General features: G+C 39.4%; 1 protein-coding gene across 4 annotated transcripts in view; it reads left to right on the top strand.

The window, feature by feature from the left end:
* Nucleotides 1-920: 920 nt before the first annotated feature.
* The window catches only part of atp9b (ATPase phospholipid transporting 9B), a gene marked incomplete at its 5' end in the record, with an annotated part of 53,093 nt that continues 41,202 nt past the window's right edge, over nucleotides 921-12,811 (top strand). For 2 of the 4 annotated variants that reach the window (XM_080442139.1, XM_080442138.1), the window contains 6 exons: nucleotides 921-1,000; nucleotides 5,601-5,774; nucleotides 8,267-8,417; nucleotides 10,453-10,566; nucleotides 10,802-10,910; nucleotides 11,989-12,047. In XM_080442139.1, the coding sequence (XP_080298265.1) occupies nucleotides 921-1,000; nucleotides 5,601-5,774; nucleotides 8,267-8,417; nucleotides 10,453-10,566; nucleotides 10,802-10,910; nucleotides 11,989-12,047 (687 nt within the window). Of the gene's footprint in view, nucleotides 1,001-5,254; nucleotides 5,420-5,600; nucleotides 5,775-8,266; nucleotides 8,418-10,452; nucleotides 10,567-10,801; nucleotides 10,911-11,988; nucleotides 12,048-12,811 lie in introns of those variants that run through there. The other 2 variants (XM_080442141.1, XM_080442140.1) reach the window with 2 other exon arrangements.

Raw genomic sequence — 12,811 nt, 5'->3', positions numbered from 1 at the left:
AAGCCAACGTTATTAAGTGAAAATACAGAATAAAACAAAATAAATGAGATAATAAATTAAAGTTCAGAATAAATAAAATAAAACCTCAGTAAAAGGCAACGGCAAAGAGAAAGGTTCTTCAGCTTTGATTTTAAAGTACAGAGTTGCAGCAGCCGGCAGACCTGCAGTTTTCTGGCAGTGTATTCCAGCTATGGTGGTCCATAAAAACTGAACACTGCTTCTCCATGTTTGGTTCTGACTCTGGGTTCAGAAAGCAGACCTGTCCCAGACGACCTGAGATGTCTCATGATGTATATCACTGCATCAGAAATGCAATAAGGCCCATACAATGTAATGGTTTATAAACCAGCAGCAATAAAGTAACATTTTGAAATCAATTCTTTGACAGATATAGGAGTATAGGAAAACTTTATGCCTCTATTTACTCTCTACTGTGCATCAGATACAAAGTTGTATTTTATCTCATTTTTCTGTGAGGGAATTTCATTGTATTTGGTATTTTGGTCTTTGCATAGATAGAAAAATGAAAATTGTATTTCACTGACACTTTTATATATAAAATATATATATATTATATATATATATATATTATTTATATATATATATATATATATATATATATATATATATATATATATATATATATATATATATATTATTTATATATACATATATATATATATATATATATATATATATATATATATATATATATATATATATATATATATATATATATATATATATATATACACACACACACACACACACACACACACACACACACACACACACACACACACACACACATACAGAAATCAAATCGGCACACTACTTAATTTTGTATTTGATCAGATAACAAACTGCTTCCTTTTCTGCGTGTGAGTGACGTCATGACGCGTTCTGCTGCCCCAGCCAAGATGGCTGACAGCATCCCGTTAAACCCGGTGCGGAAGAGCTCAAAGAGGACCCCGTATTACAACTCTTCCAGACTTTCAAGGTAGGCAGGAGCGGGTCCGAGTCTTCGGAGAGAGACTTTAGGTTCGTGTGTTCAATGTTGTAATGTCGCAGGACTCAGTGACATGAGATCAGAGTGGCTTTTTGTGGACACAGTTCACCTGGAACCGTTAGCGTTAGCTTGGTGTTGACATCGAAACTGAGGCCCGATACTTTGCCGCACGACGGTGTCGCGCGCCGATAATAGCAGATCCACAAGCTCGCATCGCGTCGCGATATGACGCGATGTGAGCTTGTAGATCTACTATTATCTGCCGGGACAGCTTGACAGGTCCCCTTTCTTGCTTCACTTAGTATTTTCTCTCCCACAACAATGTTAAAGCTGCGATTTTAATGTCACGTCTCTCTGTCTTTATTGCTTTCGTCGTATTATTATTAGTTTATATTTGTGACCTGGGTAAAATAGAGTAAAATACGTCTGTCACAAAGGCTTTGCTGACCATTGCACTGACCAGACACCCCTTTTTAAAGTCACATGACATTCCATGGTCAAATTTTTGGACTATTTATGCATAGTTAGATATATGTTAGATATATATGTTTTTTTTAAATGATCATATAGCAGAGTCAGGCATTTGTCAGATGAGACCACCAGTTAGCACATGACTCTGGCAAGCTTAGGGTTGTAAATACCAAACAAGTTATTGCAGTTGTCGCATGACCACCTACTTCTAGGCAAATAACTACTACACCCACGCCAATAACTTGTAAGAACAACAGCTGTCACTGTTATACACTGTGTAAAACATCTTCCCCTTTGACCACCCACAACTAATGGCTTTACCAAACTCTCATAACATCAGTACATTGGCAGTTCTTGGGTGTGTACAGACTTTTCCACTGTTGTTGATTACGTTCACACCCACCGCCAGCACACATCTTTGTTGTAGCCATCTCAGGGCCGACATTGTATGTAGCTGCTCACCTGACAAAAATTATACCAGCGGTTTTTAGATTCAGACACAGCAGAATAGACAGTCTCTCCTCAAGTTACAGGAACTGCTAACTCTAGAAACACTGAGTTGTGTGAGTAAAGACACACTGTGTGTACGCCATGAGAGAGCCACTTGTCATTGTTTTTGTCAATTTGGGCACCGTGTCTGTTTGTAGTGAGCCTGTCTGATATTGTGATGTGCTGCCAAAATAAGTTGATCAGCAAAACAGTCCAAGTCACCCAGCTCAACGTCACTCAACCTCAGTTGTTGGTAAGTTGAGAGTACACTTTAGAATCACTCACTTCAGTGGCCAAGTACAATGAATCCCAGGAAGTTATCTCAGTGCCACTCGGGCTAAGCCATATGGACAACTTGCAGGGGCTGATAGTAAAGACTGACTCCGTTAGCGGGCGCGTTGTTTGTGTGACTCAGTGCCTCCAGAATCACTGGTGTATTATTAGCTGCCAAACAAAGGTTGTGTTGTAGGAACTCTATTGTTTGTTCAAGTTGCTCAATTTACACTACCATTTTAGGCATTCAGCTGATATTTCTATCCAGCATAACAAGTGTGAAGCTGGCAGATCACCTCAAGGACATGAAATTTGGCTGTTGATGGACATCAAACCTGGGACGTTTTGATTCCATTACAGTCTCTGCACCTCTACAATTTGCCACCTTCTCTAGTGTTGACTTCAGCTCAACAAGCTTATTGGTAAAACTATCAGTGAGAATCACTGAGAAAGAATGGTCTCTTAAGCTCACAATCCCATTAAAGCAGGGGAGTCAAACTCATTTTGGGGTTGGGGCCAGATTGGTCAAATGGTGACTTGAGGTGGGTTGGAACCAGTTGCGGACGCACATGCGCGCTCACACGCACTCAGACACTGCTACTAACTATGCATATCACTTTTTTTTAAAATGTATTAAGAATAATAGCTACTTTAATTATTGACAATGCAATTTGTAATAATAATAATGATAATAAACCATTTTAAGTAGAATAATTCAATTTGAAGTTAAACAATACCTGGTAATGTGTGTGGGTGGTTAAATAATTAGATTTATAGAACAACAGTGGTGTAAAGTAACTAATTACATTTAAGGCCTGGAATTTCGTCATTTTAGGGGCAAGGCCACTTGGCCTTTGGTGTTGTCATTTTTTGGAGGGCACAAAGGCCAAATGCCAGGGCAGGAAGGCCATCCAAAAAAAAAAGATTTTTAAGTCCACGGAAATAATGAATTTAACTTGAAGGTTAAGGATGATTGTATTTTAATATATTATTAGAATAGTATAACTATCTGTGAAATACAACCCATTTATTTATCAAAATAATGTGTTGGCAAATGACCAATATTTAGTTATATAGGTCTCAATATGTCACATTCAGCCCTGGACTTCAATGACTGAAGTAGGGGTCACATTAATCACATTAGATTCACAGATTAGAGATTTTATGTATTTTCCCCACAATTTATTTTCATTCAAATGAAATGTGATTGAACTTGCACTAATAATGACTTTAGTTGATTTTTCACTCTTTAAAATATAGTATTTCTTAATTATTAATAATTACAGCTTGTAGATTGGCTATTTTCACGATTTTAAATTGTTTTTAAATAATAATAAAAAAGGAACATACAAGATTTCCACCCGACAGCGATAATATATAGCCAATATATGGTTCTGTATCAGTATATGAGTCAGTTTTTGCAGATTTCATTCTAATTGGCTACTATGCCTGCATATGAATTTCATGGGCCTGGGTAGGTCACCCTGGCTTGGCGGAGATATGCCCTGTTGCGCACAGCAGTCCAACAGCAGAGCAGGTGAAAGCAATTCACTTAAACGAGGGCTGTGTTGCGCACCAAAAAACGGACTAAAACTGTCACATTCTAGCTGCTGAAATAAACTTCCCATTTAGATCATTGTTGACAAACGAACAGAACATGGATGTGGAAAGCATCTTGAATCACAGCAGGCGAGCAGCGTCAGGTTAGGCGAGCAGAGCAGTGGCGTCTTATCTTCTCAGCAGTGGCGTGATATCTCTGTGTCTCCTCAGCTTTCAGGTGAATGAAATGGTGTTGCCTGTGAGACTCTATTTATGCTATGTTTGACAACGTAAGAGAGGCCATGGTCATGGTCCTCTGTATGCTAATGACCGTGGCCGTGGCTTCACCTTGGCCATTGGCCCATTGTTCTCCCAGAACAAGTTTGTCCAGTATTCAGACCAGGCAAGTGAGGCAACCTAAGAAGCTGCTGGGCACTGCCGTTTTTTTCTGCCATTTTTTTTTCTCTCTCGTTTTTTTTTCCATTAGAGGTAGTATTAAATGCCGTTTTCTCAAATCACCTCGCGGGCCAGATTTGACGACGTCGCGGGCCGGAAATGGCCCGCGAAACACCAGTTTGACATCGCTGCATTATGTTTGTTCACAATCACATGACCATATTGTTTTGTGTGAGTGCAAGGCACACTGGTTAATTTGTATAGTGATCTGTTAGATCTAAAGTACTTTAATTATCATATTTTTCCAGAGCCGGAAAATAGGTGGAACGGCATTGATCTATATCAATAATTTGTTATGTTTCTGGAATAGGTCAGTCAAACGTGACACTTGCAGTACCATCTATGTCTTAGTCTGGCTGGGCAATATGATTATTATATCGATATTGTGATATTATGCGATGGAGATATCGTCTGGGATTTTGGATATCATAATATTGTGATATGGCATAGCTTGTGTTTTCCTGGTTTTAAAGGCTGCATGTCAAATATATCGTGACGTTTGATTGTGTCCATAATATCCCCCAGCCCCTACTATGTGTATATGCATAAATGTTTGGAAAACTTGGACAAGCCCATGCAAACCCAGTCCAGAATGTGTGACCAGAGGAGAGCTCTCCTTATAGTGAGTCTGATATCCCCCCAGGGAGTCTGTTTATTGTGCTGGGGGGCGCTTACAGCAGCCTATCTGTCACAGTTTAGCTGCTGATGCTTTGGGGGCCTGCAGACTCTTTCTGCACACTACTGTATGAAAACAACAATTTAGCCACTTAAGCCTGATTTATACTTCGGTTTACGGCAGTGTCACACAGCGAACATTTTTGACAATGATTGCCTATAATGAGTAATGACGTGCCCAAAATTGGGACCCCAGGCTGATAGCGGTTAATTTAGTTTATTTGTGTTGTATTTATCTTGGTGAGTTTTCCTACACTGGGCGTGTGCTTTACCTGTTAAACTACAGACCTTTTCTCTTCCTCAGAAAGACTTCATGAATAAGACATTACAGATTGATCAAGATTGTTTGCCATCTGCCTTTTAAAAGTGGCTGTGAATGGAGGATGTAGGCTTCTCTACAGTACTTGCTGACATGTTAAGTGAGCTTCAACTGTACTAACTAAAACCTAGTCTTCCACATGGCATAAACCCGATTTTTCCCACGAGTTCACCCCACATTAAAACAAAGTTTGTACCCTTTGTGCTTTATCATTTTGGATTAAAACATCTAACAAATATAACACTTTAAGTGTACTGTATTTGTTGTTATTTTATTCTTCTATTGCTCTGTATTATACATGTTATATTGTATCTAACTATCTATATACTGATATATCATGTAAAACATTTGTTTGTTCTTTCCGCACAGATACTCCCTAGAGGATGAGCCCTCCAACTTGGATGAGATGCCCTTGATGATGTCGGAGGAAGCCTTTGAGAATGACGAGAGTGACTACCAGACCCTGCCCAGGGCCAGGGTCCACCAGAGACACAGAGGACTGGGCTGGTTCCTCTTAGGAGGCTGGAAAGTACTCTGTGGCAGGTATATGGTGGCACACTTCATTATTCATGTGTTTTTAATCATTCATAATGTTGCTGAGACAGCACTTAGGTTGTACGACCATGTGCACAGGTATTGATATCATAAATTAACTGTAGCTTGGATCTCTCACAAGTCATGCAGACATGATGAAAGATAAAGGATGTCACCTTTATCTTTCACCATTCACATAAATAAAAGATGACTAATGATGATATATGACTATTGTTATTAATTTGGAACAATTTTTTTGTATGTATTCAAAATCAGAAAATATTTTCAATAATTGAAACTTGTACATTGATACATTTTTCTGCTTTCCCATACTTGTAAGAGTTGCTTACAATTGGGAAGGATAGTTCTGCAACAACATTACAGTACGAGTCAGGCTCTCTCTTGTCATCAACCTACTGTATACTGTATACTTTACACTTACATTCTGGACCAATAAACCACTTATAGCATTTCTATTCAAAACCTCAACGCACTTTGAGAGTTGTGTATCATTCCCCACATGTGTGTGTGTACATATACATGTGTGTTAGTGTGTGCATGCATGGTGTAGATTGTTAGTAAGTATTGCCAATGATGCTTAGTTTGGATTTCAAACGCACCGGCAGCTGTGCGTGAAGTGCAAAGAGAGGATAAGGGCACGTTGTTTGGTCGAGTTCCTCGACGCGCACCAACAGTCCAAAAAGATTTTTAAGGTCAAACAAAATGGCATGGTTTATCCAGCTAATGATTCATTTGACAGGTTTTGCCCTCTAACAACGACCATTTTGGCTACATGCAAGAGAGGACTATTTGTTAATGCCAGCACAATGAAGTGTAATAACATTTGTAAACAAATGTTTGTGGGGCATTTCATTACCCAAAAAGTACCTTTTGTTTGTGGATGAATTTCATAGAATATTAAGTTTTCAGTGTCGTTTGTTATCGGTGATGCATCTCCTCCCTCCAAGCCGCATATTGATTTTTTTCCCCCACTAATGAACAAATCGGATTTTTCACAGCTGACCAGTTTGATGCTTTCCAGTAATTTTATGTGTGCTTAGCCTAGGATTATAAAACGCAAATAATTCACGTTGAATAAGCCCTGCCTATTCAAATGGCATATTATTTGAATAGCATTCATTTGCGCAAATAATCGCTCTTATGAATCTGGAATTTGGGAGCGCAGAGACTGAGAATGCCATGGCCAACACAAACACGTCTTTTAGTGGATTTATGTTGTTTTGCCAACTTGCTTACAGGGTGGAAAAGCCAAAGCGAGCAGCATGACGGCATACATGAAAACCAGGCCAGGCTGTGTTCCCTTTTGTTCCCCACTGGTGCCAGTTTAGTGCCTGTTCATACCGAGCAGCTCTGAATTGACCCCTACACTACTACTAGAATGTTTGAGTTTGTCAGATAGGATAAAGCCCTCTACTTGCCCATTTCCAGGTTGATAGAATCTCAAATGCTCTTTCTGGAGTTTTCAGTGAAATGGAGGTGCAAATTTATTCACAAACCCCTCAACTCTCTCTTATTTTCACATAATATTATTGGAGGGTAAAGACAATATTTGCATGTCCCTTGTCTGGGTTCACAGAAGGCAATCTATCTCTAAACTAACAGGTAATTACATAGACAATAGTACACAGTAAAATCCTCTGTTAATTTATCCATTTGTAACTGAGACGGTTTTTGTATACTCTCAGAGTTAAATTAACACTGGGGATCTTTGCTGTGTATTGTATATTATAACATGAATGTACATACTCCATGCAGAAACACTGTGTGGGTCTTTTAGTTGAGTTGACCTCATCTCTGAATGTGACTTCTCACGTCAATGACAATAGCATGGGAATGCCACTCCTGGGGTGCTACTACCATTTCAGCTTGTTTAAAGTGCTTGAAGAGCCTCTTTTATAAAATGGTGTCAAAAGAAACCTAGCAGATCTAATTAACTCTAACAAGACCCTGGAATTAATTTGCTATGTAGGATGGAGCTGAGAGATTTTCTATTCTTATGTGACACTTAATGCATTTGACTGACATTTTCATTCAGAAGAACTTGCATGGAGATGACTATAGCTTTGATCAAAGCTTTGACTTCTCAGTTACAGGTTGATCTGGCAAACCACTGGGCCAACCTGCTGCCAGTATTATGAGAGAGATCTCATCTGCACCCTGTGTTTATGTAGGGACAGGGTACACTTTGATTGAGTATCATTTATGTTCTACAGTATTTTCTCACAGAGGCCAGTTCTAATCCTAACTGTCTGTCTAGTGGCCAATGTGACTGGTGCAGTAAACACCAGTGGCAACAATCAAAATGTTTACCACCAATAGGATTGTACAGTAGAATAGAGCCGGACCTCCAAATAATGTCTGGTCTGCCAAAGTAGTTGATCAGGTAGGCTGAAAACCCGGAGAGAATCTTAGCTGGTTGCTGGCGTTTAATCTTAACTCTGGACTTAATCAAACATATCATGTCTGTTCCTCCCACTTAGTTGCTGTGATTGCTTGCTCCGTTGTTGTCGGAGAAAGAAGGAACTGAAGGCCCGGACAGTATGGCTTGGCTGCCCGGAGAAGTGTGATGAGAAGTACCCCAGGAATGCCATAAAAAACCAGAAGTACAACATCTTCACCTTTGTGCCTGGGGTGAGCTTGCTTTCAGAAAATGGCCTTCCTGGACCTTCTGCATGTTGAATATGTTGACACATTAGCTTTTTTTTCCATGCAGTTGTTGCTTTGGTCACTGTATACTTAGTGCTCTGTATGTAATTACTAGGGCAGGAAACAAATATTTTCATCTCTCTCCACAGTGGATGATGGATTCCAAAATACACAAACTGCTTTTGACTACAAACTATGCTTTTGACTAACTAATATTCAAAGTAATTTTTGGACTGGAAATATACTTCAATAAGATTGTTGGTTACCTGTCAAAGTGGCTGGTAAAGTTTACAAACATTACTAGCCTTTGTAAAAAATATACCTGCATTTGACTGTACAGTCTTCTAACTTTTTCACTGCCTAGTACATACAGTACTGGACTTTTCCTTACATACAGTACGTATACAAGTTGATAGCATATTGCAATTGTACAGATAGCCATGTTGGAGGCTATTGTGCCAGCACACATTAGAGTGATCCTATGTGTTAATTGTGCCTCTCAATTACTTAGGTGAGGGTTCACTCCTGTAGGGATCACTTGAGATCCATCACAGTTCCTTATTAAAAACCAAATGGCTCCATGATTAAGAAGCCGTTCATTTGGCCAAGCTATAAAATGTCAACTGTCTCTCAGACACATAGATATTCTCATCGATAGCGGGCCAAACACCTCTGTTTTTCTCCTTCCACCTTGAATTATTAAATACTCACAGATTGAGTTTAGCTGTGTGCATTTTTCCCTAAAGGTCAGAGGGTTCATTAACTATAGAGCATCGCCCATCGATCCCATTGTCTCTGATAATCTGTGACTTAGACGCTAGACTCCCATTATTGCGATCATTATTCAAAATCTGAGCAGAGATGAATAGCCTGTTGCTTTCTGCTAAAGGTCTCTCTGAAGTAGAAGCAGCAGCACAGAAACCCAACAACAAATCTCTATAGAACGCTTCTTCTATCACTCCTTGATAGAGAGGATGTGTTAGTGAAGGGCTTTTGATAACATCTCACAAGAAGACATTGGTAAATTCAACTTTATAGTCACATCGCACAATTCAAATCCTTTCTTTGCAAGCTTTCTACATTGGCAGTTACATGATGAGTTAAAATAAGGAAATAGAGAAGAAAGGAACACAGGACAAATCAAATAACCGTAAGGCACAGTCAAATCAAATTGACTAAGTCCAATATACAGAAGGTGCATGATTAAAACATAGCAACCAATGAATAATAAATAGCAATGCATTGTGGCAATGCAATGCAAAGAGGTTTTAGCCCTATTCAAAAACGTTACACCCCTACTACCTCTTGAACATTTCTGAACATTTTTGAAAATGTCAAGAGAGATCTACAATTCTTTGAAACATGGCATGTTTCAAAGAACTTTGACATGCCAAAAATAGGTATACCAGGTTGAAGTCATGCTCTTATCCAGCTAGCATGACTTGCAATGAAAGACGTGCTTATCTTTCACAACAATACTTTGTCAGTACGCCTAGGTACTAGGAACCAGACCTGTAATCTTTCAATTATGGGGCAGTCTGGCTAGTCTGTATAGGTATGTTTTTAAAACTCAAAATTATTCTTTCAAAGTCTTGAGACATTTGATTTCCTCTGCTGCTGTTTAGTTCATTAATGCAGTCATCCGTGTTGTTGAGTACAGTATCTTATTTAAATTTTTTTTTCAGATTTAGTCTGTAATGCTCAGGATACAGCTGGCCTTCATCGGACACTCTAACAAGTTTCCGTGCCAAGTGAAATCTGTACCCCTCGAACGTCATTAGAAAGACAACTTAAAAAAAAGCAGCCGGGTTTCCATTAGGTTAATGTAAAGGTAACAGCATTAAGATGTATCTTTTTCCACCTTGTGTCGTGTAACCCATCCTTGCCCGTGCGTCGTTATGACTGCTCGCTAGCGTTTTTGGCCGTCTTCCTCAGCGGATGTCGTAGTCGTCTTCGTCTCACCTTGCTGACATATTCACTCACCGTGCAGAATCATTGTCTCTTCTTTTACCCCTCTCAGGTTCTCTACCAGCAGTTCAAGTTCTTCCTCAACCTCTACTTTCTCGTGGTGGCCTGCTCCCAGTTCGTGCCATCTCTGAAAATCGGCTATCTGTACACTTATTGGGCACCTCTGGTAAATGCTCTTAACTTTTTAAGGTTAAGAATAACCTTCAAGTGTCCCTGCTGGCAGACCTCTATCATCTTGTGATCATATCACCATCCATCTGTCTGACTGGCTCTAATAGTCTGTCTAATTATCTGTCTGTCTCTGTCTATCAACCATATACTTTTATACTGAACTTGCAACTTAATGTTAAAAAGTGTAAAATAAATCCCTTAATTTGTGTTGCATATTCTGTGTCGCCCAGGGCTTTGTGTTAGCTGTGACAATGGTGCGAGAGGCTGTGGACGAGGTGCGCCGTTACCAGCGCGACAAAGAGATGAACTCTCAGCTCTACGGCAAGCTCACAGTGCGAGGTTAGGAAGAACGAAACCACTCTAGCTGTGCTCTCCCTTATGACTGTAACCCCTTGCTGACATTACGGTAACGGATATTCAAGTGTACAGTCAAGCTTTTCCCCATGCAATTAAGGGACGACACTCAAATGGATCTACACTTGTAACAAAAGTCATTCCTCTTGCTGTAATTGCATTGATTTTGTTTCCCTGTCTCCAATTTCTCAAGACTGTATGATCTAAGATCCATCCCTCTGTTGAATGTGTGGCCAATTCCCAAGCGTAATATCTGTAACAGTGGCGGCGAGGGATGTAACTTTCATACTACGTGTGTCTGCATGTGCCTGTGCATGCATGCACATACAGTATTTGTGCGAACACACACAATAGAAGAAAGCACATACAGTACACAGGTAGCTGTTATAGAACTCTGCATTCATTCATGCATGTATGCTGCATTATTACAACTTTGCATTCATGCATGTACGGTATGCTCCATTAGTCCTACTTTAATACTGAAGACAATTCTTGGCTACATTGTAGAGAAGATGATATTGTAAAATAAAAGTATTATCTCTTACATATCACTCAACCAACTAGATAACCAAAACTTTCCTTGTAATTTAATGTCCTCCACAGAGTGAAATCATAGCATTAGCTCAAGCATGCTCTCCAGCCATAGCCATTTCACAGCGGCTGTATGTCCTTCGAGCATATTGAGTCGATATAATTGAGAGTGACCCTATGTTCCATTGTTTTAGTCCACGCCTGAGAGCGGGGATCAAAACAGAAGGGTATTACATTTGCATGGGCGAGGTACTGTAACTGATCTCTCTGAAACTAGAGGGAGAAAGAGAAGAACGATATAAAAACAAGGTTGTGGTTTTAAGAGTCAGCGTCATTTTCAAGGACCAGGGATCAATAGCTGCGTTTAATTTCACCACCGTTTAAACATTCAGAGCACACCTTATGAGGTAGTCAATCTGTTTGGAATGTGTCTTCTAAGGGAACTTAAGATTATTGCCCTTTTGTTTCAGTCCTCTCCCACATACATCCCTGTCATTTGTGAGGAATAATGCTCTCTTGTTTTCCTCCCCAGGTAAAATTCAAGTGAAGAGTTCTGATATACAAGTTGGAGACCTCATCATTGTGGAGAAGGTGGGGCTTCATGTGCATGTTTTAATTTTGGCCACTGGCCAACAAGGCTCAAGCCAAAGTTCTTTCCTAGCCTAGCTGAAGTACTACTGTTTTAGTCCTTTATCTTTCTGGACTGTAGTCGCCAAGGTTTTATTAAAAAAAGAAGAAAACAATCATATATTGCTTTTCACATTAGAAGTCATTATTTCATAGGAAAAATACAATATTGAATATATATGTAAGATGTTAAATATTGTTTTCTTTAGACATAGACATTAATGTCTACATTAGAAGGGTTAATGGGGCTAGATAGCCCCACTGTAACACTGCCACATCTATCTATTATTAGAAATCTATCCCATGCATTAATTGCATCCTATAGCATGCCCTGACCTGGTTAATCAGCAGTGCTTAGTAAATACACCCTTATCAATGAAGAGTTGCATGCATGTAATATTTTTTCTGCATGGAGTTTGCATGCCCAATTTCATCAAACATGTTGCCTGATTGGATGCTGTCTAAAAGATTGAAGTGTTCCCTTTTACTTACCGCTCTTCACATAAGTCACTATTCTGTCAAATGATGCTTCATATACAGTATGATAAATACTAGATAATGTATGCTACACAGGGGTTTGAAATATGCAATAGGCAATCTTTAGGAGAGAACAAATTGGCCAAGCACTTAGGCTAAAGTTAGGAGCACATTACCATACTCTCACTCACTCTCAACAGTGAATCCGAGATTACACTTAATGCGGCTTGCTTGCTTCTCAGCTGTCAGGC

Source organism: Gymnoscopelus braueri (assembly GCF_963280865.1).
Source record: "Gymnoscopelus braueri genome assembly, chromosome: 11".
Taxonomy (NCBI): Eukaryota; Metazoa; Chordata; class Actinopteri; order Myctophiformes; family Myctophidae; genus Gymnoscopelus; species Gymnoscopelus braueri.
Note: the sequence above shows the minus strand (reverse complement) of the source record. Positions and strands in the feature narration are given on the sequence as shown.